This window comes from Eptatretus burgeri, chromosome 12, assembly GCF_056783735.1.
Source record: "Eptatretus burgeri isolate ZD-2024b chromosome 12, Ebu_testis_v1, whole genome shotgun sequence".
Taxonomy (NCBI): Eukaryota; Metazoa; Chordata; class Myxini; order Myxiniformes; family Myxinidae; genus Eptatretus; species Eptatretus burgeri.
Window position 1 is genome coordinate 13,590,424 of NC_140972.1, and position 27,658 is coordinate 13,618,081.

At 44.1% G+C, this 27,658-nt stretch overlaps 1 protein-coding gene across 3 annotated transcripts in view; it reads left to right on the forward strand.

Moving 5' to 3' along the window:
• LOC147015129 (uncharacterized) overlaps window positions 1-27,658 on the forward strand; it is a 49,266-nt gene that overhangs the window by 11,908 nt on the left and 9,700 nt on the right. The window contains exons 1-3 of one of the 3 annotated variants that reach the window (XM_085849154.1): window positions 16,697-16,833; window positions 20,270-20,353; window positions 26,494-26,527. In XM_085849154.1, coding sequence (XP_085705280.1) covers window positions 16,735-16,833; window positions 20,270-20,353; window positions 26,494-26,527 — 217 coding nt within the window. In that variant the 5' untranslated portion in view covers window positions 16,697-16,734. Of the gene's footprint in view, window positions 1-16,696; window positions 16,834-20,269; window positions 20,354-26,493; window positions 26,528-27,658 lie in introns of those variants that run through there. The other 2 variants (XM_085849155.1, XM_085849156.1) reach the window with 2 other exon arrangements.

A 27,658-nucleotide genomic window follows, 5' to 3' on the forward strand; every position in this document is an offset into this window, starting at 1 on the left:
CTCACACCACCCGACTAGTGCACCGTTCGACAAGCTCAGTCCACTCCGATTGTACTCTGCATAGTGCTTTAAGATATGCTGTTTACGACCATGATCTCATTTAAGAACATGCCAATCAGTGGCATTGTCCATTTGGTTACCAATGGTATGGCTAATTGGCTTCACCAAATGGCAAGGCCTCATGTTGTGTGCCCAAAAGTGGAAGAACAGAAGTTTTCAAAGCCATAATTGAAATTCTCATCGCTTGCCTGGTTTGGCCCCTTTCCTGTTTCCATACCTGAAGCAAAACTTCCACGGACACGTCTTTGAGTACCTTCTGCCATGAACGCATTGGAAGACAGTATTTTGAGGAGAAAAAGCTTCCACGATGGAGATTTTCTGGGAAAAAGCATGCGAGGAAGTTTGTTGACAAGAAAGAAGATGATATGAAAAATAATATTGGTTTTAACCTTATCTGGTGATTTTATTATTCAGTCTCAAACCATAGCTATTATGACCTCCGCACTCATCTTCAAGGGATTGTCATTTGAACATAAAATTGAACATAAAATTGAAAACTCAAACTGAGAAATGCATCACACACACAAATGTGTGTGTGAGAGAGAGAGAGAGAGAGAGAGAGAGAGAGAGAGAGAGAGAGAGAGAGAGAGAGAGAGAGAGAGAGAGAGAGAGAGAGAGAGACAGAGAGAGAGAGAGAGAGAGAGAGAGAGAGAGAGACAGAGACAGAGACAGAGACAGAGACAGAGACAGAGACAGAGACAGAGACAGAGACAGAGACAGAGACAGAGACAGAGACAGAGACAGAGACAGAGACAGAGACAGAGACAGAGACAGAGACAGAGACAGAGACACAGAGACAGAGACACAGAGAGAGAGACACAGAGAGAGAGACACAGAGAGAGAGACACAGAGAGAGAGACACAGAGAGACACAGAGAGACACACAGACACATCCTGAGTTAACAATAATAATAATAATTTTTAAAAACAACAGTGCCACATGATTATGTATCCTTCTCTGCCGGCTTTGAAAGTCAGTTTTGTTTTTGAAAAATATTTCATTGAGCGGAACAATATTGGAAAACTGTTGCTTTTCACTTTTGTTGTCCGTTTTCTCCGCTCCCTTCCTCTTGTCCATTTCATCTTGGCTCCTGCAACCCTGAAGTATACTTCCTTCACTTTCATATGGCAACTTCTATCTTTCTGTCTCTATTCACTCTTGTATTGATCGTCGAGGGGTTACAAATGCATTCACTACAAGTATCATGAGTTATGTTTTGCTGGGCACTGCCAACCTGGTACTGCCAGCCAATCTCACTTCTCAGTGGAAAGATGGTGGTAATTTTGGGATTTGCTTTGGATATCTGACTGCAATGGGTCTACTTTTATTATGAAAGGCACCATGAGATTTCAACATGAGAAATGACAGTCGATGAGGCAATTGTCCACACACACACACACACACACACACACACACGCACACACACACACGCACACACACACACACACGCACACACACACACACACGCACACACGCACGCACACACACACACACACACACACACACACACACACACACACACACACACACACACACGGAACTTTGGCACAGAACGAGGCCTTTCGGCACATCAAGCCTGCGTTGCACCACCCCAGCACACGCAAGCTCCCAACAAGTCCTGTCAATATCCCCACATCTCAATATCTCCACTGCATCCAGTTACTGATCAAATTCCCATTTAAATGTATCCACTCCTTCCACTATCACACCAATCATGGCAGTGGAGGGGGTAGTTACAGTAAGTGTCTTAAAACGATCCTAGCTCTCATCTTATTTACCTTCATGTTGTTATAACAATGTGCACTCTGCTGAGAAAGTGCACTGAACCTATCTTGTCCACACCATTCAATATCTTAAACATCACAATCAAGATCCTCACTCTCACTTCCTGTCGAATGCATAAACTCTTGTCTCCTTCAAACGTTCCTCAAATGTTTAGTCTCGCAAGCTCTTGAGTCAGCTCGTAGCTTGTTGCAGAACCCTCTCGATGGCATCTATGTCCTTCCTCAAACGTGGTGACCAGAACTGTACACAATATTCGAGATGAAGCCTCACTAAACTCCTATTCAGTGTTAAAACTACCTGTTTGGGTTTATAATTTATCCCCTTACGAATATAACCTTAAATCCCTGTTAGCTGTCTCCTTGGCTATTTGGCACAATCCTGGATAGCAGCAAGCTGGTACCCACTTTGCCGGCCTCGGAAGGATGACGGGCTGAGTCAATCCCACGTGGTATTAATTCAACAGTAAAGCAGGATTTGAACTCAGGACCTTAGGATCACAATTCACAAGCCCACCACCCCAGATTTATGCATTGGTTGTACTTTAAACCCTTCGCAGTCCTTTGAAACATTTTCTCATCATAGACAAAACCAAAAACGTTGTTGTTTTTAACCAGTTTTCCACAACTTCAACAGCCTTTCATACGTCCAACATCTCTGGTCAATATGACCTCACACTTCATATCCATGTTCGTACTAAACTAAGCTCCGATTAAGATAAACTTGATCCTCGTTTAAATAATTATTTTATCATAACATGCCTTCCCTCCAGTAATTATCTGCGAACTACTGCAGTTGGACCTGTTACTGACTATAGTATATGAGAGTACAACTCTCATATACTACAGTTCTTGCTGCAGCAGTTTTACTTGGATCAAGAAAAAGGAAAAAAGACTTGATGTAAGAAATACAAATGCTGTTTAATGGAAAGTAGTGTTATTTGATGAACTTCAAATAATATGAAACTCAGAATTTGAGGAGGTAAAGATCATCAGGACTACAACGTCATTTGGTGGAGCGCATACCTCCACCAGGCTGAACTTTTTTTTGGTATCTGTAGTCGAGGCTCATGGAAGACCTGGTGCACTGTATGGATGAAGATCTAATGCAAAACATGCCTACATGGGGTCGACAAGTTGTATACAGAATTTTAGCCCAAGTTTACGTTTTGTATCCCAAGTTAGTGAAGTTACAAAATCGAATTGTAAAATAGGCCAGATCTGCAGAACCAAAATCCAATCGGCTTGTTCCTGTGACATACGCAACTCATCCACCAAGTTTTATCCGAATCCGTCCACAACCTTTTGAGATATCCAGCTCAAAGACAGACAAACGGACAGGGGGTGAAACCTAACCTCCCTTCATCATTTGATGGTGGAGGTAATAAATCGGTGTAATGACGTCATAGTAAACAATAAAATAATTACAAATGAATATAATAACAATTGGTGCAAAGGAGGAAATAATTAATTTTTTTAAAAACAGGACAGAAAGGCGATTACGAAGTTGAGAGTAATCTTCCATACTCAGGGACCATTGTTTGTGTTTATGGGTTTGTTTATCATGCTACTCCTCCTACAGTTCGAGGACGATTACATCCAGACTTGCTACATAGGATCAGCATGACCTCAATTGGGGTATAGGCATGTTTAAAAAAAAAAAAAACAAGCTCAAATGAGCTAAGATCCTCGTCCTCTTAATGATGACGTCATAACGAATATGACGTCATTGTGATGTATCAGGTTTGCGATAAATAATTATCTGTGTTAATGCCCGGCTTGATTCTCACAAACAAAATTCAAACAGCTTGCCTAGTTTCGGAGATAATTTTTTTAGGCAATTTCCATTAGCAGCGATATTATGACGTCAACTTTTTTTTCTCGGAAGAATTTCCAAAATCGGAGATGGTTACTGCCTGCGCGTGGGCTTTCTGCGTATACATGGCAAGTTTCACGAAGATCCGATGAAAACTCTGGGTTGTGAAACAAAAAATGTCAAAAAATAGGAATGACGTCATAAAATTGATATGGCGTCATAGTGATGTATCACATGTGCGGTAATTCATCTCTGATAATGCCCTGTTCGATTCCCGCAAACAGAATTCAAAAAGCTTGCCTCGTTTCGGAGATAATTTTTTTAGGCGATTTCCATTTAACGGAGATATTTTGACGTCATAATTTTTTTCTCGGAGGAATTTTCAAAACCGGAGATGGTTCCTGTCTGCGCAGGGTATTTTTACATATATAAGTTTCAAGCTGTTGGGAAGTTTGCCAAGTTTCAGGAAGTTTCGATGAAAACTGTAGGCTGTGCAACAAAAAAAAAGTCCACAAGAAGAAGATTAAGAACAACAAGGTGAGTAAGACTTAGAGATCCTCCACGAGGATCTAACAACGACAGATTTACAGCAAGGGGGATGTAATAGTGTAACTTCTCCTCCTCTACTTAAAAAAAAAACTGTAAAAGAAATACTTTGATATATTGTTTTTGTTCTCATCACCCAAACATAGGGGGGAAAACCACATTCTTTCACTTTCAGAGCTTTCAAAATATATCAGTTCCTTTCAATTCTTTCACTTTTCGCTGATTAACTTCCAACCTTTCTCACTGATCCGATTTTCTCAACAGCTTTGGAAGCCTCTCACCCAACATTGCAGTGTTGGACATGTTAAACCATCAAGTAATGTTGTACAAAGGGGAACAAATTGCTCAGGTGTCATGAATTAATATGAGGTGGGCAAAAAGTAGGTATGTTTTTTGGATAGATGATTAATTTAGGGCAAATAGTATGGCAGTGATAACACTGAACCTTAACCAACTGGAATGCAGGAGAGCAGGTTAATGTTAAAAAGAGCATGTTCAACGAGGACAAGGATGTTGATGACATGGACGTTCAAACCAATGTACTTTGTCTCAAGTGTCCCAACTAACCAGCTGTTTATTTTATGTCTCCGCCGACGAAATCACCGATAACTTAACAACGGTTGAAGAGATCTTAGCAGTTCATCTTTACATTATTGTAGATGCTTGTAGCAAGTTTGACTGAGATTATGTGGTCAAGGGGTCAAAGGTCAGAGGTTCTGTTTGGTAAAAATTATGTTACTGCGCTAACATGTGAACCGATGATGGGATTTGACCAAACTTGGTGTAACAAGGAAATCCAACACAAGTGGAGGCCATTCAGCCCATCATGCCTGTGCGAACACCACACCAACCCATCCACACAAGATACAAAGAAGAAAATGCCCAAAAAAGTTATTAATTAATGAAATAAAATGAAAAAATGTTTTTTTTTGTAGGTTTTGTAGTTGTTTTTTTTCCCCATTTCTTTCCCTCAGGGGAGGGGGCATGGGCTTGGTTAAAAACACACATCAACCACACAACCCCCCTTGACAAGACCCCCACCAACAGCACTCCGTACATATACACACAATCACCCATCAATACTCAAACTACCTAAAAGTCTTCTCAACATCCCCATACCCCTCTATCTCCATAACTTCCAGGTACCTATCTAATTCTAATTTAAACTTATCTCCTGTTTCTACTGCCACTACCTTTCCAGGGAGACCATTCCATGCATTAACTACTCTCTGAGTAAAAGTACCCTTCCTTACTACCGTCCTAACTCTCCTCTTCTTTACTCTCAGGCTATAGCCCCTGGTCCTATCACTGTCTATTGAATTTTGTTGAATTTTGTTGAATTCTGTTGAATAATTCATCTGCACCTATTTTATCTCTCCCTTCCATTATCTTAAACATCTCCATCCTATCTCCTCATAACCGCCTCCTTTCTCGTGAATAAAGCCCTGTCTCCTTCAGCTGCTCCTCATAGCTGAGTCTAGCTCGGCCCGGAATCAATCGAGTCGCCCTGCACTGAACCCTCTCTATGGCATCCATGTCCTTCCTGAGTTGTGGTGACCAAAACTGCACACAATATTCTAGATGTGGCCCTCACTAAATTCCTGTACAGTTTCATGTCAAGTTCATAGAAGACTTAATCTGTGCACATTGTAATAAATAAAGACCATAACTAGAAAGTGTCCCCAAATGTCAAGCCTGTCCACATCTGCTTTGTACTTAAACTAAACTTGACAAAAGCAATAGCCAGAAAAAATGTAAAATTTATTAATTAGTGTTCTATATTCTTCATATATAATAATATGCGAATAATATGTTCATAAAATGCGACTCAACCAGGGATTATAAAACCCATTTCATTCGTCTCACCCCAAAAAGGATGCGAGAGTGTGTGTGTGTGTGTGTGTGTGTGTGTGTGTGTGTGTGTGTGTGTGTGTGTGTGTGTGTGTGTGTGTGTGTGTGTGTGTGTTGTGTTGTGGTGTGGTGTGGTGTGTGTGTGTGAAATGTTCAATGGGGTTCAAGTCAGGACTTTGGGCCACTCAAGAACATTTATTTTTTTCTTAGTCAGCCATTCCAGTGTGGCTTTAGCTTTGTGCTCAGATCCTTGTCCTGTTGAAATGTGAATCGCCAACCCAGTTTCACATTCACGGCTGACTCAATCAAATTCTCATCAAGGATTCTCCTGTACTTTGCATGCAGATGTAACGTTTTGAATTTGGATTTAAAAGTTCAATTTTTGTCTCGTCTGACCGCAAAACGTTTCACCACTTGCCTGCAAGTATCATTAAGATGCTTTTTCACAAACTCCATACGAGCTTTTAGATGTGTAATTTTCAGTAATGGCTTCTTTCGTGCCACCTGTCCATCGAGGCTAACTTTCTGAAGGGAACGTGATATTGTTTATTGATGAACACTGACCCCCATCTAGGCCATAGAGCCTTGCAGAGCCATGGTTGGATTTACAATGACATCCCGAATTGCTCGGCTGCTGAGTTTGGATGGGCGACCTGATCTGGGTGCAGTCTGGATGGTATGATACGTGTTCCACTTCTCAATGATGATTTCATCATACTCAAAGGGATAATGAGTGGCTTTGAAATCTTCTTATAACCCTCTCCTGAATTGTGCTTCTCCACCACTTAATGTCTGACTTCTTTGGAAAGCTCCTTGGTCTTCATGTTTACTTAGTTGGTTGACCAAGTGAGTCTCAGATAAGTTGGGGAATTTAATTTTTTTCAGTTAAACCACTGATTACATACACGTGAAACGTCTTACACTTATTTTTTTAACCTTTCAAACAAATAAATTGCTGCTGAAGTGATTTTGGGTTAATTAGGTAAAGGGTTTGAATTCTTATGACACTGAGAATCATCTGATTTTCGATGTTAATTTAACTTATTCACATTTTATCTACATTTTTTTTAGTTTTATCACTTTGGATTAGTTTGTGAAGACTCTAGATGTCAAGTTTGATTTGAAAACATCATGAAAGAAGCTCAGGTGGCATCAAAATGTGAAAACATTGGAGGGGGTGGGTGAATACTTTTGCAGGCCACTGTATGTGACATAACAGAGTGTATGGATGACATGGGTATATGGGCAATAATAGCAGCAAATTCAGTTAACAATGGTAGTTTTGTTCGGAATGAACGCATGGGGCGAGACGATGCGCCCTCCGAGTACCGATGCACCCTACGAGTACCGTCCCAGCTATAAAGGTCGATGAGGAGTTCCGGATGTACAGTATATTATTTCTTCTTTACCAATGACCTCATTTGTTTTTTAGTTACTTAATGTCTATTTTTAGTGAAGAAGCATGAGATGACAGAATCTTGCGAGATTGTGATTATATTTGCTTTTTTTATTTAGTTTTAACATTACTCTTAACAGACAGGAACAGGAATGTGAAGAACAATGTGCAGAATCGATGCCTCTCCTCTGTCCAAGTTGAGTATTTGAAGAAGTCTTTGAAGACTTCTCGTGGGGGGGGGGGGTTGAAGGCTGTCGGGGTGGTGTGGGGTGGGAAGAGTTTGAAAACTTGATGTGTGGAAGGGATTTCAAGACTTGGATAGAGAAGAGACAAAGGGGGAAGAGTTTGTGAATTTAATGTTGTCAGTCATTATTTACTTTTAACATTTTTCTTTATGAATGGGAACAATGCAGGCATGATGGGCTGAATGGCCTCCTCCTGTGCCAAAGGTCTCTGTGTATCCTTCTGTAATGTTAAGAATGTAAAGAAAGGGGGAGTGAAGGACAGACAGTTGGGGAGTTGCAGATATTTGGGAGAGTGAGTTTGAGGTGTTGGGAGAGGGGGGTGGGTTGAGGACTTGGAGAAGAAAAGGGGAGGGTAGGATAGAGTTGGGGTGGGGTGGGTAGAGAGGGGCCAGAGAGTTGGGAGAGGGGTTGAGGCTTGTGGGTGGGGGTGGCATTGAGGACTTGAAGTGGGCAGAGGTTTGAAGACTTGCAGTGGTGGGGTGGGGGGCGGAATTGAGGACTTGAAAAGGAAAGCAGAGGCGAGGACAAAGAGTTGGGTTGTGGGTGGGGGGAGCAGAGTTGGGAGAGAGTGTTTGAAGCTTTGGGGGTGGTTGAGGACTTGGGGTTTGGGAGGAGGTTAGTTGAAGACTTCAAGAAGAAAGTGGTAGGGGAGGACAAGATTGGGGTTGGAGGCAGAGAGCAGATCGAATGTAGGGAGAGGGGGTTGATGACTTGGCATTGGGGGGGTTAAGGTTTTGGGGTGGGGAGGGGTTGAAGACCTGGGGTGGGGAAGGCTTGAGGACTTGGGGTGGGAAGGGGTTGAGGACTTGGAGTTGGAAGAGCGTTGAAGAGTTGCAGTCAGGAGGGCATTTGAAGGGTGGGGAGGGGTTTGAGGACTTGAAAAAGAAAGGAGGTGAGGAAGAGAGGAGGCAGAGAGTTGGGATGAGTTGGGGGGGGGGGCAGAGAGGGAACAGAGTTGGGAGGGGGGTTGAAGCTTTGGGGGTGGGGGATTAAAGGCTTGTAGTGGGGAGGGCATTTGAAGATAAGGTTGGGAGGGGTTTGAAGACTTGGAATTGGAAGGTGGCTTGAGGAATTAAGCTTATGAGGGGGTTAGGGACTTGGGGGTGGGTGGAGAAGAGGTTGAGGACTGGGGGTTGGGTTTGGGGGTTGAGGACTTAAGTCACACATTACTATGACTCTGGTTTGGGGTGATCCAACCGAGGGTGAGTAAAGGGTGCCGCATGTGAGAGCATGTATGTGTGCAAGCCTTTGTCGGATCGATAGTTTGGTTTTGAAATACTCCTGCCAGGTTTTATACAGAAGCCGTCAGTTAAAACAGAAGCGTGGCTGATTGAGCAAGTTTCTTAGTCTCGGAAGGCCTTGCCGAGAAGGAATGGGGAGTAATGCAAAATGTGGAATGTGGGGTATCCCACGCGAGCCTTGGAGTAAAGGAGCCTTGAACGGTCCTGCGCTATTTGGTGAATTTAGCGGGAACACCAAGACTGCAGGAAGGGGTCACGCTGGGACCCGCCAATGGTTGCGGACCACCAGGTGTGCAAAGAGATCCATGTCGAGAGCAAGTGGTGTCATGCAGGAAGCCAGCCAGCATGTGCTGCAGGCACGGCCAAAGTGGGCGTTGCGACGGTGATTTTGGAGAGCCCGTGGGAGTGCGACAGAAGCTGTGCTGGAGGTTTCGTGTGTGCTTGGCACGAGCTCCCATGTGAACACCATAGGGGATCACAGCACACCAGCATTTCGCCGCACACAAATCGTGGCATGAGTGGCGAGTTAATGATGCACACGCCGGCATGGAGGCTGAAGCCTGGGTCAGTGGGGAAACCATGTGGCCTTGAGGAAATGATAAATTAGAGAAATAGGACTATGAGCACACAGGTTGATGGGAACTGTGACGCATTGGAGTTGGAAGGGTTTTATGGAGAAGATCAAAATTGACGATTTGTGGGTTTTAATTATTTTTGTGAATTGGATGATGATAGGTTTGGAGCCTTCCTCTCTTTCTTTCCTTCTCAGTCCTGAGGCTTGAGGGATGAATGGAGGAATGTGTGTTATGTTGAGTAATGATTAGGTGTAAATGAGTTTCATGCACACGGGGGGTGGGGGAGAAGGGGGGTGAGGAGAGGTTCAACCCTCATCAAGTTTAGACACATGACATTCCTACAACAATACCCCCACCTTCATTCTTCAGACTCTCCTGAGTCTGCATCCAGAAGTGAGAGCAGCATGAGGTCTGTCTCCGTTTACCATGCGGCACAACTTCCCATCATAGGCTAATTCATGCAATCCCACATGCAATAATTCAACAAAAAAAGTTCATCACTTGTCAAATGCATTGTTCCAATAATTCTATGCATTCTCTCACTAAGGCATGTAATTTACAACTATATTTGGATTCAAACATGTGGTTGGGAAGGAGGTGAATGTACCAGGAGAGATTCTTCTTATTTCTCCGAAAGAATTGACTAAGTCCATTTTTTTTGGTTCCCCTACCTGATAGGGCTTCCCTACCCAATGCTGTCTGTTGGGGTCCTGTGTCCCGGCACTACAAGTGTTCTTGGTGACCACAAAGCCTATCAGCACCCAGAAAAATAGCAGTGGCTCATGTGCCCTCTCAAGCAAAAGGGAGTCTTCTTGGCCAATGTTGCTGAATAAGGCTTGCAATTGGGCAACATTGGTCTGGTAAAACTACCAAAATCATGAATCACTGCTCACCTTCACTCTTTCATTCCTCTTTTTCCCCACCTTTTGAATAAATTCCTTTACTCTGTTCAATCCCATTCTTCCCTCCAGGCCTTCAAAACAGCTGTTCACCACCACCTTTTATCTTCCCCCATCCAAAACCTCGATCTTTTCTACCCCCGTTAATCCACCCCAAACCTACTTCCTTCAAATTTCCTGCTTTCCTTCCTGAAAGTCCCTGTAATGTCCATCTTGTGTACCCCATGTTCCCCGCCCCATCCATCTCCCTTCCACAGATCTCCCAATGTCTCTGTTCCCCACTGTTTTGTCCTTCCCTCTCCCACCCTTCTTGTCTCATGCCCCGCTTGCTGTGCGTTGTGTGTTAGCTCTCATAGGAGCCTTGACGATGTATACAAAAAACCCCCATCCAGGCACAGCCAAGTGAGCCTTATTCAAAAAAATAATAATAATAAAAAAAAATCAAAAAGAACCAAGATCAAAAAAATTAAATAAATCTGGCTGCAAGACGACATGTCCAATCAGGTTGAAATGTAAAACATATATTCCCCATCATGATTGTATCATAATTGTGAAGTTACACATTTGTTTAAGCGGTTCAGATTTAAAAAATTTTAAAAGATTTTCGCTCAATCCAACATGGCTGTCAGACCATGTGGCATATCAATTAGTCATGAATACCCTGGTATCCCCAAGGCTTGGGGAGCATTTGTTTGAAGTTTCCCCTCGATATGTCCAGCTGATCTGGAGAAGATTTTTTTTATGGGTTTTTGGGTAAATCCAAAATGGCTGCCAAACCATGTGACTGACGATGTCATATGTGTGAACGTTTTTTTCCTCATGGATAGGTGGTCATACATGTAAAGTTTCGCCTCGATCTGTTCAGCCACTTCCTAGAAGAAGATTTTTGAAGGTTAAAAAAAAACCCCAATATGGCTGCCGAATCACGTGACCGATGACAAAATCAAATATTTCTGTGGACCATTTTATCCCGAAATGACCCTCAAAATTTTTCATCCTGATGAGATGCAGCATTCCACATATGTAATTGTGACGTCAGAACGAAGGCACCTACGACGTCATAAGAAAATGACACCTATTCCGCATGAGGAGCACTTGCTATGTGCCAAGATTAAATTTTTTCCTTGGCGCCGTTACAGAGATACAGAGGTCCAAAGTTTTTCCGTTTTTTCAACATTGTCGCCACACCACGTGACCTATGACGTCATAAATATTAATGAAACATTACACACGAGTAGTCGCTCTGATGGTGAAAATTTCGTCTCAATCTGACAAGCGGTTGCAGAGACAAACACAAAAGTTTTGCGCAGACAAACAAACAAACAAACAAACAAACAGACAGACAGACAGACAGACAGACAAACAAAAAAACAACCAGACAAACAAACAAATGAAAAATCGTGCTTAGCACGACACTTGGCGAATTAGTTGACCTTTCCGTGTGGTGGTCCAAGCTGTAATGTCATGGAATGTGTGGTGTTTATTTGTTCGTACATTAATAAAATGACGCGACGTCACAAATAACAATTATCAGGCGCGCGTTGTCATGGTAATGGCAGCAGATTGAAAATTTTCACAACTCATTTAAAGCCACCATGTGACATTCAACAACTTATCATCGGGGCTTGTTGCCTTCATTCTGATCGTAGAAAATATTTGAAAATACCGAGGAACATTGCTTTTCAACCAGCTTTACGATCCCGTTATCAGGTTTGAAATATGTTGTAAAACAAAAATATGTATTTTATGTGTGTGTTTTTCATGTTTTGGGTGACCCTGACCTTGACCTTGGGTCAATTTCGATCAAACTTTGGACACATGTTAATATTACATGCATAAACAGACAGTATAAGTTTCAATTTAATAAGTGCAAAACTGTTTGAGAAATAGCCATGTGTAATTCACAAAATTACCCATTGGTATATAATGGGCGATAATATAAAGTGATGCAGAATCCAGATCCTGATATTGAACATCACCAAAGGTCACATATCTTTTTGCACTGTGGATTTCTATCAGCTGTTAAAATTTCATCCAAATCGGTTAAGAATTGTGACCTGAAGAACGAATATAATTTTTTTTAAATCACGCCAATAGCTAAAAACTTTGACGTCATGCGCTTGCGAAAACTGTGCATAATTTGTACTAACATGCATTTGAAAACATTTAGATATTTCATTGAAGTTTGTTTTGGCGTCAACCGGAAGTCGCTACGACTTCCGGTCACTGAGTTATGTCCAAAAATGTGTTTTCACGTTGTGTGATGTCATGTCGTGACGTTTAGTCCGATTAAGACGGGGTTTGGACGTGGACCGTCTCAGGTGGATTGCCTATCAGGTGTATAAAAATTTAAGAAGGACTGGTCCAGCCGTTTGGGCTGTAGATGACCGGACAAACAAACAAACAAACGGAACAGACCAACATACTTGACAAAATCGAAGATTTCGCCAAGTACAAACAAACAAACAGACATACAGACAGACAGACAGACAGACAGACAGACAGACAGACAGACAGACAGACAGACAGACAGACAGACAAACAATGAGACAGACAAACAAACAGACCCAAATGCAATACCCTCTCCTTGGGGAGAGGATTAAAATGAGGGTCGGAGGGGGTCTGTGGGCGGTTTGAGTGACTGTTGATCCTGATGCAGGTGAGCTTCAGGACGTGCAGTCCTACTTTTTTTTAAAGTTCTGAAGAGAGGGAAGAGATTGCTGCAGACCTCTCTGAAGGATGAAGGATGAAGGATTAGCTTTTCTTCAAAGCAAGATGGTATCCCAACATCATTTGATTTTATTTATTTGTCACCTCATGAAAATGCTGGAATATTTAACTCTCTCCTTCCTGATCTACCTTAACATTATGCCATTACCAAGTTCACCTACTCATACCTCCTCATAAACCTGCTTTCCCATCTTCCCAATTCCTCCCATGAGATACAGAATGTCCCGAGACAAACTCCTTGGAATTGCCACTCTTTATTGTTTGTAAGCAGCCTAATTGTGTGAATAAATGATCCTCAATCAATTATCTTCTTCATTATACATTAAAAAGTGTACATACTGAGTTAAAATTAAACGACGATGAAACTCCGTTTCATTCACAATCTCGTGAGATGACAGAATCTCACGATATATGATGGAGGGACAGACTGACAAGCGCATTACTATGCAGACCAGCAGGTACCCACGGGAAATCTGCGCAATGTGACTTCAAGTCCTCAACTATGCCACCCTCACAAACCCTGTTCATCAACCCCTTCCTCCCAACCCCAAAGCTTCAATCCCCTCCCCACTTCAAGCCTTCAAACCCCCTCCCCACCACAACTCCTCAACCTGCCACACTCCCCACACACAAAAGTCTCAACCTCTCCCTCCTCCAAAGTCTTCACCTCCTGCTCCCAACTCTGTCTCAAATTTGCTCTCCCCCCTTCCAACCCCAACTTCCAACAAAAACCGAAGGGGTATTCGTACATTGGATCATTATATCTTTAATATCGTGTCAACAGGGTGCAAAAACTCATCCCCTTAACTGCAGACCTCTCAGCTTACTTTCAATCATCAGCAAGGCCACGGAATCCACCATCGCAGTTGATATTAAATCCTTCCTTTCCTCCAACAACCTCATCTCAGATCACCAATTTGGTTTCAGACCAGGTCACTCCACCTTGGACATGCTGATTCTACTCAAGCAACAATGGATAGAGGTCCTCAATGCGAGACATGAGATCAGGGCCACTCTCTGGACATATGTCATGCTTTTGAGATATGTCCAGAGAAATGTCTTTTGTGTCTTTCAATCATGACAAATCTCTTCAGTGACACCTGAAGAATCTTCAGCGACACCTGAAGCGGTTTCACACTGGGACCGCTTTTATCTCAGTTTTTAAGTGCTCAAGTACGCCATATCGTACTTCGAGTACGATATGGCGTGGAAGGCTGCGAACCATTTCCAAATCCATCAGAAAGAGGATAACAGGGTTCGCTCCTCCGCTGCCATTATCACTGGCCCTTCGGTCGACTGTTTGCCATGACAACACCAGTGGAGACTGCTGCCGACTCGGTGTGTGGTGCTCAAGTCGGCACAGTAAATGTCTCCACTCCAGGTTCAGCCGCGTCACCCGAGAGCTTCCGCTGGTTGGATGGCGCAGCGAGCCAGAGGGTCCTGAATAATCGAGGAGCCGGTGAAGGTGGGCAGCGATCGGTCCGAAGGTCGTAGTCACCATGTGTGGGTTGCACCTCCGGAGGGCACAGGCTAGACCCATTTTTTAATCCAGCCGGATCTCAGAGTCTCCAGTGGGTGCCCCCTTCTCAGCTCGGCATCGAGCTGACTGCAACGAGTCCCCTGTATTGCCGGTCATTGAGTTCCCCCCAGTAGAGGGTGTCCCTCACTGTAATTACGATGAAGAGACATCCCAGGTGTGAGTTCACTGTGTTTCTACAATTCTCGAGGCCCCCGAGGGGCCTGATTTCGAAAAAGCCTGTGCCAGCTTTTTGCAGGAGGCAGGTGTCGAGGCTACCAGGGGGTCAATTCGTGGTGGGGAAGGGGGGAGGGCGTCACGTCGGAGCCCAAAGTCGCTGGTGAGGCTGTTGATACGGCCCCGCCCGCCTTTATTGCCAAAAGGCCCTATGCCCTGTCGTCTCACCGAGGCGTGGCTCTGACTCCACAACCTGTTCTCCCCCCGGATGTCAAGACAGGCCTCACACTCCCTGAACATTGGGCTGAGCGGATTCATGATGCGGTGGTGTGGGAATATTTTTAAAAAAACCTGTGATGCGTTCACCAATGCCCTGATCGACCGTTGTCGACCATGGCAAGGTGGACATAACGCGGGCGCCCCCACGCACCCAGTTTGGCCTCGGCCTGACCGGCCAGATATGGCCGGTATTCGTAGGCCGGGGTACGATGCTCAGGAGGTCAGCCGCCTGCAGATGCTGCTTTGAACACTCCTTTCTGTTGATTGCTGTTATGAAGGATGCCAGGCGCAACCAGAAAAATATTTTTGTTGCCTGGTTTGATCTTCGGAACACATTTGGGAGTGTTCCGCGTGAAGCAATTTTTGCCGCATTGGACACGATGGGAGCATCTGCGGAGTTAATCGAGCTGCTTCAGGATTCCAGTAAGAATATGTCTTTCAATCCTGACAAATCTCACACTCTCACAATGACTCTCCGAAGCCACTGTCTGGCAACACCCACCCCTTCCCCATCTAAGCTGTCAACAATCCTCTTGAGGTGTTCACCACCATCGCAGATCATCCCCAATCCAAAACCATGATCTTTTCAACCCTCATCAACCAACCAAACCCGAACCCTCCTATCTCTCCAAACTTCCAGTTTTCCCTCCTGAGAGTTTCCTTCTGTATCCATCGTTTTGACCCCATGCGTCCCCTACTGCCCCCTCATTGCTCCCCACACCCATCGTTTGTCCAGTTCTCCCTCTATCTTGGCCTACAACTCTGTTGTTGGTGTTTCCCTATCACCCCCTCTCTCTCCTGTTCCATTTGTCCTGTTACGCCCTGATCCATTCAGTGTACTAGCTCTTCAACGAGCCTCGAATATGCAGAGCTGGCCATTAACATAACAGTTCATATACAGTAAAAACACACAGACAGTGTGCTCGTTTACTTGTAACATCTCAAGAATCGTTCTTTCTTTCATTCATTTTTGCCACCCCCAAATTTTGTGCGCTAGGTGACCCCATTGTCTGCCATTAAGGGTTGCAACAGCCTTGCACAGATGACAATACTTAAACGCGCAGTTCATATTTTTTTGGTTTACTTGTACTTTTCATCCGAATTCTTTAAAATGTACAAATATGTAAACCCCTCCCCCCCCCACACACAAAAAAAAAATCACATTAGAAGGTCCATAGATAAGCTTGGTGGGGGTTGAGATGGGGTGGGGGGAGCGAAAGGCTCCCTCTTGTGATTCCCCATTCATTTATCTTTTCCTCTTCATAGTTGCCAGGGAATTGAATGAGGGAATGAACGAATCCCCCCCCCCCCCATTGTAATGGGAATGGAAACGAGCTTCATTCATTGAAATGAAGGATATTGAATGGAAATTAAATATTTAAATAACCGTTTGCAATTAAAATTGTTCATCTCGTAAATGTTAATTATTTTAATTGTGAATTCTCTTATTTTAATACTTCGCTTTTGTCATTAAACCGTTCTGATTTCGTTCTGCATTGTCCCCATTGTCTCCATGGTTTCCATTGTCCTCATTGTCTCCATGGTTTCCATTGTCCCCATTGTTCTCAGTGTTATATCCTCTGAACCCACAAACGCTGGTCCTTCTTTAGCTCGCGGGAACCATGAAGTGCGTGTCATCTCTTCCGGTGCTCTGTTTGCTGGTACTCTCCGTGAGTACCATCTTTAACCCCATTACCCCACATGAGCCGATCTTCAAAGGGGTGAGTTTTAAACGGCCACTTTGTTTATGTCATTCCGGTGACCATTGTGGATTCAATTCTCCGTCCAATGTTGTAGATTAATTAATGTGGTGTTGATGTAATGTTGGATTGATGGGACAAATGGCTTCCTCCTGCGTCTCAGTTCCTCGTGTGTCATTCACGTGTTCAAGTACCGAGAGGGTGCGGTTGTTCGTTTAGCTTTTCTACAAGAACCAAACTCTTCCCACGCTCTCCTGCGTAGAGAACACGGAGGGATCCGTCCCTTCTTGTTGCACCACCAATGGCCACTTTGCGCTTTGGTTGTTGCACGTCTCTGCAAAATTTTCAGTGTCTGCATTTGTGACGTGAGACCGTCATGGCTTTATGACGTCATACACTCGAACTTGGCACCCAATCTCCCCAGGGTTGGACGGATGGTTCGAATCCTTCAGTGGAACTTTCGAGCAGCTCACGGTCCGACGGCCCGCATGTGAGTTTCGGGATGCGTTGTGAGGCTAAGAACGGGTTTATTTATTTAAGCAGATGAATCGTTCATTCATGAAATTTATTTTTGGTAAAATGATTCACCAAAGGTTAAATTTAGTGATCCGATCTGCACGAGATTTAAGGTTCATTTAATGGAGATCTTGGTGATGATCATTCGATCCAAGACCGACTCGTTCCTGATCATCGCTTGTACTCTTTCGGGTCACATCTGAACTCTGAACCCGTTATAGCTAAACCAGGGTCAAGGAGCAGAAGTTGGGAGTGGGGAGAGGAATGGAAAACATACTGGGAATGTGGTGAAGAAGAAGGTTAATGGGCATTAAAATGCTAACTAAGAAAATAATTGCTACCCGAAACACCCTCGAGCGGATCCTATATTGAATAAGGCAATTCAGTGTGTGTTTGTGTGTGTGTGTGTTTGTGTGTGTGTGTGTGTGTGTGTGTGTGTGTGTGTGTGTGTGTGTGTGTGTGTGTGTGTGTGTGTGTACACGAGGGCTGCACCAAAGGTCATATGCATCAGTAGATTCCACATGTTTGTGCCGAATATAGTAGAACACGAGTTATTAGCGATATCTATCGATCTATACTTTGATATTCCCACCTTTGGAATAAACTCCCACACTCTGTTCAATCCCATTCTTCCCTCCAGGCCTTTAAAATAGCTGTTCACCTCCACCTCTTATCGTCCTCCATCCAAATCCTCGATCTTTTCTACCCCCGTTAATCCACCCCAAGACCACCTCCATCAAATTCCCTGCTTTCTTTCCTGAAACTCCCTGTAATGTCCATCTTGTATTCCCCGTGTTCCCCGCCCCATCCCTCTCCGTTCCACAGATCTCCTAACGTCTCTGTTCCCCACTGTTTTGTCCTTCCCTCTCCCACCCCTCTTGTCTCCTGCCCCCCCTTGCTGTGCATTGTGTGTTACCTCTTATATGAGCCTCGACAAGGTGTACAAAAAAAGTAATCTATCCACTCCTACGTAAACACAGGCCCGGCTCATGCACACCGCCGGTGTTCCCACAATCCTGTGATAAAATGGGTGTCAACAACATATCATTTCTCCAACGTGTCACAGTGATTGAGTTCCTTGTGAAGATGAACAATTCACCTGTGGATATGTCCGGCCGATTGAGTCAGGTGTACGAATATACCTGCATTGGCGCTGGCGGTGTCAGAAGGTGGGTGGAACACTTCAAAGACAGAAACACAGACATCGCCGATCAGCCACGCTGTGGAGGGCTGAGAAGTATCACGACGGAACACATCGAGCAGAAAGTTGACGTGCCCATCAGTGAGGACCAAGGAGTGACGGTTACGGAGATCGCAGTGCAGCTTGGCATGGGACACCATGCCGAACGGGAGATGACGACGACCTTGGGACATCAGAAAGTTTATTCCCGTTGGGTTCCCTCTTTGCTTATGGAGGAAAACAAAAACATACGCATGGATGTGTCATCACAGTCACTTCAATGACTTCCTGCTCCATATCGTGACTGTGATCGAAGCTGGTTCCACCATCTTGACCCAGAAACAAGCAGCAAAGCATGGAATGGCATCACTCCACATCTCCCAAAAAGAAGGCCAAAGCATCCTCCACTGGCAAAGTTATGGGAACTGTGTTCTGCGATGTCGAGAGATGCATACTGCTTGATTTCCTGCCCAAAGGGGAAACCACCACCACGGCTCGCTACGTTGAGACACTCAACAAACTGAAACGTTCACTTTGAAAAAAGGTGTCATCTTTGAACATGACAACGCTAGACCTCACACTGTGTGTCTGACATTGGTGGAAAGCACAAAGAATGGCTGGGAATCGGGCCCAATACATGTTTGGAATATCATGCTATGCAGAACTCCATCGTTTTTGGTCTGATCTCTCAATGGTGAAGAATCACTTTAAGAATTAAATAACTCTCATATCCAGATCCGCATTCAGTTCTTCACCAAAATCGAATCAATTCGTGCTTGCGACACGTCCAACACGTCCACCAAGTTGCGATAGAATCCGTGCACAACTTTTTGACATATCGTGCTATGTATCATTTCTGGTCCTTCCTCTCAATGCTGAATAATCACTTTTAAAACATTCTTCTAGTCGGATCCGGATGCGGATCTTCACGAAAATCTCAACAGTTCGTCCTTATCACACACCCAACCTGTCCACAAAATTTCATCCGGATCCGTCCACAACTTTTTGACATATCCTGCACACAAACAGACAGACAGGGGTGAAAACATAACTTCCTTCACCTTGGGTGGTGGAGGTAAAGATTTCCCCTCTCACAGGAGGGGAGGGTGGAGGGAGGACGACTTGCCAATGCTCCCTCGGGGAGAAAAATAGGCTTATCATGAACCCCATGTGCTCCTTAGGGTCCCCGTCACTATGACCGGTGTTGCCCAGATTTAGATCACTTCGAGGAGTTATTGATTAGTTTGGGTTGTAATGACTTCAACTTGGTGTTGCTCTGTTTGTATTTGAATCGCTTTGTCTTGTGTTGTTTTGTTTGTGTTGAAATCACATTGACTGGTATTGGTACTTCCTGCGTCCTGTTCTTGACCTGCAACATCTCTGGGGACCTTCTATCCATATTCTCCCATTGGAACCTGTGGTCATGATGTTGGGATCCCAAGGTCACATCCCTGATGTGGGATCGTCACCAAAACTTTCCTATCCCTCCCCTGTCAGTCCAACCCGGTCCATATCATCAGAAAAGGGATTATGAGTTTCCTTTTCCTGGAGTAGTTAATACATCCTGCCAGTCCACACGTGTGGGTTCATTCCCATCGAATACCACTCATCTAGTCCCACCCAGAACATCATGATCTCATACAAAACGAATTCCGACAAAATGCTTCCCTGTGTGCACCTCACCCTCAACATTCACCACCATTTCAGTGAAATATCTCTGGTTAATCCTCAATTCTTGTTTTCTTTTTGGACATCACACAGGAAGCTGTTCCTCAAAAGAACGTGGAATTTTTCAGCTCTTTATGGAATGAAAGTTTCAATCTCCTTCTGACCTCCTTTCTGAAGGTATGATCGCATGCACATCACTCCAGAAACACACACACACACACACACACACACACACACACACACACACACACACACACACACACACACACACACACACACACACACACACACACACACACACACACACACACACACACACACACTTTAATCCCAGAAGATATAACTATCACCAGTACAGACATGCACGTCCAACAAAGGGTGTCCCCTCCGCATACCAGGCCATGACAACCGCATACGTAACCACAGACACTCCAGAACACATCTTCGACTGTTGAGGGACAACTGACCTTTCGTGGCTGTTTCAGTGAGATAACCGTGACAAGTTGAATATCTAGTTTTTCTATTGTCTGGCGGATACAGCAACGCCGGACAAAACCGGAGACGACTTGAGGGTTTGTTTGGAGAGAAATCTACAAGAAGGAAGCACAGTGAAGTCAGATGTTTAGCTGAAATAGGGTTTATGGGAATTGAAAAGATTAAGGGTAGTGATGGGGGTAGTATAGGACCACCAGGTTGAAGCCCTTGTGCGTGGAATGTGATTGAACCGGTCTTACCGAGGAGTTACTGGAAGAACTTCTGCATCCAGGATCACCTGGGGAGGGTCAGAGGGATGAGAGAGCTTGATGAGACCAGAGGGGAGGTAGAAAAAACATCAAGACCACTGACCTGTCCTAAAAGTGAAGACAACAGTCCTTGGGCTTCTGCTTCATCACAGGAGACACCGATACCTTTTCCAGGTTTATCAACACCTGATATGATAGAAGAACGAACTCCACGATCATTTCCTTATCATCATCAAAGTTATTTGGCTGAGTCTTCGGAGAGGTCGCGAGGTTCTAGCTGGTCTTTTGTCCTCTTTCTTCTGGACCAGCTCGCCTCCTCGTCTCGCCGATGGTCCTGTACATCCACCCGCCACATCTCACTCACACTGGCAATGCTGTTTGAGTCCTTTGGAGCTCTGAGTAGTTTTATGTGATGAGGTCCTGAGCGACCCTCTTTGTGGACATGCTGAGGTCCTGAGGACCCTCTTTGTTGTGGACGTGCTGAGGACCCTCTTTGTGACGTGCTGAGGACCCTCTTTGTGGACGTGCTGAGGACCCTCTTTGTGGACGTGCTGAAGACCCTCTTTGTGGACGTGCTGAGGACCCTCTTTGTGGACGTCCTGAGGACCCTCTTTGTGGACGTGCTGAGGACCCTCTTTGTGGACGTCCTGAGGACCCTCTTTGCGGACGTGCTGAGGACCCTCTTTGCGGACGTGCTGAGGACCCTCTTTGTGGACGCCCTGAGGACCCTCTTTGTGGATGTGCTGAGGACCCTCTTTGTGGACGTGCTGAGGACCCTCTTTGTGGACGTGCTGAGGACCCTCTTTGTGGACATGCTGAGGACCCTCTTTGTGGACGTGCTGAGGACCCTCTTTGCAGAAGTGCTGACGTCCTCAGAGACCCTCTTTGCCGATGTGCTGAGGTCCTGAGGACCCTCTTTGCGGACGCTCGTGCGTGGGGCAGAACCAGCATGCTCGGCGGAATAGAAACAACTCTCGTGGATGAGGGAAGGCCTACACTGCAAGACCTCTCATCTTTTATTTTATCCTTTCATTGTCTCGTTCTCCTCTTGTGTGTGTGTGGATGTCTTTAAGACTTCGATTGAAGAGGCGTCAGTCAATATTGTCTTGGGCAAAGTGTCACCGACTGAGTTATTTTCCCTGTGTCATGTTTTTATTTATTTATTTTGTCCCCATTCCATATCATTTTCAATTAAATCTATATTTTTACCTCGGTGAGCAGAGGTTATGTTTTCATCCCTGTCTGTTTGTCTGTGAACACGTTATCTCAAAAAGTTGTGGATGGATTCGGACGGAATTTGGTGGAGAAGTTGAGTCCGTGACAAGGACGAACTGTTTAGACTTTGGTGAAGATCCGGATCTGGATCCGGATGCGAGAATTTTTTAATTTTTCAAGTGATTCTTCACCATTGAGCGATAGGGCCAAAACTTTGTGTAGCATGATATCTTAAAAAAGTTGTTGATGAGTTCTGACAAAACTTGGTGGATGAGTTGGTTAGGTGACAAGAACAAGCCGATTAGACTTTGGTTAAAGTCCGGATTCAGATGTTGACCTATCAGTGGGATATAAAACGTAAACTGTTCAGCCTGGTGGAGGTATGCATTCTTCCAAGTGCCGTTCTCTTTCTTTATTCCTGTGGTTATTTGGATAATTACAGACGTGCTTACTGGGCAATAAATTATTTTTGAAAAAGTAATCACACCAAATCATCTGCACGTAGATCAATGAACTTTCAAACTTGTCTCCCTCCTCTAAAACCTGGTGGTGCTTTGTTGAGTGTCTCTGGTGTATGCTCCCCTTCCATCCATTCCCTCTCTTCAAATGGCACGACTGCCGACTCCACTCGAGAGAAGGCTGAATGTCTCAATTCTGTGTTTGCTTCCAAATATTGTGTCCCCAACCTCTCACTCTCGATACCCATCCTTTCCTAACGTACCCAACTGCTCCAGGACTCTTATTTCTTTTGCACTTTCAACGCTCAACTCTGACTCTGCTACTGGACCAGATGGCATCAGCTCACTTGTCCTAAAAACCTGCTCTGCTGCTCTTGCACATCCTCTTTCTGCCCTTTTCACCGTACATCATCTTTTTGCACGACATCATCTTCCTTCTGCTTAGAAATCCGCCAACATCACTGTATTAGATAGAAAAAGTGCAAAACTGATCCCCTGGAACGACAGACCAATCAGCATACTTCCAATCATCAGCAAGGTCACATAATCCATCATCGCAGTTGAGGTGAAATCCTTCCTTTTCTCCAACAACCTCATCTCAGATCAACAATTTGGTTTCAGACCAGGTCACTCCACCTTGGACATGCTGCTTCTACTCATGCAACAATGGATGGAGGCCCTCAATGTCAGACATGACATTGGGGCCGTCTCTCTAGATATATCTCATGCTTTTGAAACAGTCTGGCATTCTGCTTACTCCCTAACGTCTCTGCCTATGGCATCCAAAGCCAACTCCACACGTGAATTCCTCTACTCTCGTACCCATCATAAGCACTCAACGGAATCCTTTCATCTCCTCTCCCTGCCAAGGCTGGAATGCCCTAATTCAGCGTTCTGGACCCATTCCTATTCCTGATCTTCATAAACGATCTCTCTAAGTCCCCAAAAAGTCCTCTTTATCTTTTCGCTGATGATTCCACCCTCTTCCGTGACATCCCTCATCCTTCAGACAGGCATGCTGCAGCCTCCACTCTCTTCAGCCATTGGCAACCAAGCTGTTAGGGTTGGTTGTTAGGGATGTTGTTAGGGATGGTCTGTTAGGGACCATCTGGTAAACCCTCCTCTCTACTTTCTCAACAATCCTCTTGAGGAAGTTCAGTAATTCAAACTCCTGGGTCTCACTATCAGCCATTATCTTTCTTGGGCAAACCACATTTCAAAGTTGGCCTCCAAAGCCGTCCACTGAATGGGCATCCTCCATCGTACAAAGTCCTTCATTGGAACACCTGAACCTAGAAGGCCTTCATCCACAGCTGGATGGAGTACTGTTCACCCCTCTGGCCTGACTCCCCTGCCTCACATCTTGCTCATCTTGAAGCAGTGGAAACCAAGGCCTTTAAGATTATTGGAATCTTCTGCGATGAAGATGAGTCTATGGGCCTATCACTTTACCAATGTACACAGGTCGGTGTTCTCTCTGTCTTCTACTGTCTCCTTTCTGATCTTAAACCCTCTGCCTTTTCTATGATTTGCCCCCCCCCTCCTCCCCAGGTATATGCAGGACTCACGTGGTCCCACCATTATCCTGCTTCTGGTTAAACTACCTAAATCCAGGATCTCTGCTCATCTCCATTCATCCATTCATCTTTCTTTCCTGCCTATAGAACCAACTTACACATCCTCTTTAACCTCATTCTTCCCTCCAGGTCTTCAAGACAGCTGTTCACCACCATCTGAGATTATCCCCAATCCAAAACCATGATCTTTTCTTCCCTCGTTAACCTCACCAAAATCCCTCCCACTTCCGAATTTTCCTCCTTGGGGTTTCCCTCTATGTCCATCTTGTCCACCCCATATGTCCTTTCCTGCCGACTATTCCTCCCTACACCCATTGTTTGGCCAACTTTCCCTCTACCTTGATCTTCAACACTGCGATTGGTGTTTCCCCGTCTTTCTACGGCTCATTTGTTTGTGCTGTTTTGCATGTTTACCTCCACCACCGAAGATGAAGGAGGTTATGTTTTCACCCCTTTCTGTCTGTTTGTTTGTTTGTTGGGTCGCCGAAATAGGTGACACTTATTGTCAGTAATTCTGTCTGTTTGTTTGGATGTTTGTTCGTTTGTCATCAGCATAATTGGTAGTAAACGTGGCGGAATTTGACCAAACTCGGGTGGTAGGTACATCTTATGACCTCGTGCTTTGGAAATTGTGATGGTTGCTAGGGACGCTTTGGTTCCCTAGCAACAGCTGAAAAACCTTCAAAACCGGTACCGTTCACGTGAAATCAATTCCAAAAGCCATTATCCCACATAGGGTTATGAAATTTGGCAGGAATGATCTACCGGTGATGCTCTATGAAATATATTCCGGTTTTTATGATATATGGAATACTTTACCTGCAGCGCCCCCTACAATTAGGGTATGCGTGAAAATTGGCGAAAATTGAAGGCCCCCTAGTGACCAGGTGAGTGCATCGATACGAATGAAACTTTGCAGGTTCATGGTACTCAATGAGTACTACAACTTTGCCTCAGGACATATTGACCGATTTCGCTTGGGTCAGGGGTCAAAGGTCAATAAGTGCAAAAATCGATAATATGCGAGAGCTGGAGGTGCCTTCGTGCCAAATGCTACTCCTCCTCGGGTTATGGTCGGATGGTCATGAAAATTCACACTAATCGTCTGGAATACATTGTACACAAACGATCGAGCCCGATTTTCGATTTAGATCTTTGTTCACCCACAGCACCCCCTCGAACTTTGGGGATTTCCGATTTGAAACCGCATTTTCGGTACTTTTCATTCAAATGGATACCGAGTAGTTATCAGTCGATGGAACTGGATGAGATTTGGTATGCATAATCTTAAGGTGATTCCCTATCCGCTATATGGCATCCATTTTGCTCTATATCTTATAGTTTCCATGCTCGGCGACCCATCGCCGTCGACCGGCTTGTCTATTTGTTTGTCTGTCTGTGTACAGGATATCTCAAAAAGTTGTGGACGGATCTGGATGAAATTTTGTGGACAGGTTGGGTTTTTGACAATGACGAAATGGTTAGATTTGGTTGAAGATTCGGATCTGGATCTGACTACTGGTATGTGTTTTTCAGTGATTCTTCACCATTGAGAGATTGGGCCAAAAACGAGATCTAGTATGATATTTCAAAAATGTTTTGGGCCCGCTATGTTCTCGTGGATCAGGCATTGCGTTGGCGGAGGTTTGTGCTCTACTGAGTGCCCTTCTAGCCTGCGTCCTGTTTTTGTCTTTTACGTCCTGATCCGTACTTGTGTAGTAAATCCATCCAGTGTTTCTCATGAGCCTCGACTTGGTATTCAAAATAAAATGACTAACGTTAATCCGTGTGCGATTCACGCGCATGTGTCAAATTCATCTCCACACCATTCTGCAGACTTTATCTCTGGTTAGACTTCATCAGTGCCCCTGAGGACACGACCCCATCCCGTTACACATTTTCTGGTAGCCCCCTTACCTGCCGATGAAGACCAAGTCAGCTCTCCAGGTGACTCGTACACGCGTTTGTGAAAATATTTGATTCGAGATCTCTGATCCACAAAAGGTGTCGATTCATCTGTTTGTTCAGCTATGACTGGACAAATCGAAATGGACATCAAATGTGAACTTTGAGTGAAACTTTCACCTGCACTCAGCGTCAAGGTAACTCTGCTTTGGGACCCACTTGATCATCATTCACCTGCACTCAGCGTCAAGGTAACTCTGCTTTGGGACCCACTTGATCATCCTTCACCTGGTCGTGTGTAAATGAACTAAAGTTATTTAAATTTAATGCTCGTTTTGATGAACTTGTATTAAATTTTAACTTTTGGATCTTTGTGAGTGGAACGCTCACACTGTTTAAACATTTCCTTTTTCTTGCAGACCCTGAAATATGTGATTTCATTTTCAAAAGAACGTGAGTGACTTTTCATCGTACGATCCGTGTTGTTCTGTAACCTTGAATTGATTATCTTCCAGACATATTTCATGGCGATGAAAACATCCAATCAATCACAAACATCATCCATTGTACAAGTCTTAAAAGTTTTCATCATTTAATTTCATAATTTGCAAGGAGATCAAAAGGAGATCAAAGTAAGAATGGAGGAAGCGAAGAAACAGCGAGAACAGCTCGAGTTTTTTTTCCGAACGACTTTCCTTTATTGTATTTAATGCTTTGAATGACATTTCTTGCTTGGGGGGAAGGGGAAAATTTTTTTCTTGGAAAATGGGATGGTGGGGAAAGTGGGGGGAACAGATAAAAAAATTTGATGGAAAGTTTGGTTTTGATTTGAAAAAAAACTCTTCTGCAAACTCAATTCGATTTCATTCATCCTTCGTTTGTCGTATCATATGGTCTATTTCGCTTAACTCTGAAGTCTTGAAAAAGCTGGATACTTAAAAAGCCCTTTTGAAGGGTCACTTGGACCGACCGAGCGACGTGATATTGCAAATGGAGAAAAACAAATTACATTTCACCTCTTCCTTTTTACACAGTTGATGTGAACACAAAGGTTTTTATACGTTATCTGATCATTTTATTTTTGTTGTTCAAAACGAGTGTCATTAGTTTTCGAAAAGTTTATAATCTTAAAGACAATCTATCATGACGTGTCACTATTTTACCTGCTGGGTAAATCAGAAAAAAAGTTCACCTCTTTTTTTTTGAAACTACGGTCACAAAATTAAAGCAAACCATCTTCAAGAGTGAAATTTCCTTCCAGTTCATAAATAATGCGGATTGCTTGTTCAAAAACACCATACTATTTGAATATTTAAGACTAAATCAGTCGTCATGTCACTGTAGATTTAAACTAGAGTAATTCGACTGCACGCAGTTGACGGGTATGCCTCCGCTCTCCCGCACAAACACTTGAGTATTGACATATTTGACCCTTGACCTTTATCATATCTGGCCCAAAATCTAATCAGTTAATTGCCCTGTCTAACTTTACCTTTGTACCAAGTTTGATGAAATTCTGTCCAATATTTCTTGAGTTAGGGCGTAAACAGTAAAATTTCAGAGTTTGACCTTGACCTTTGACCT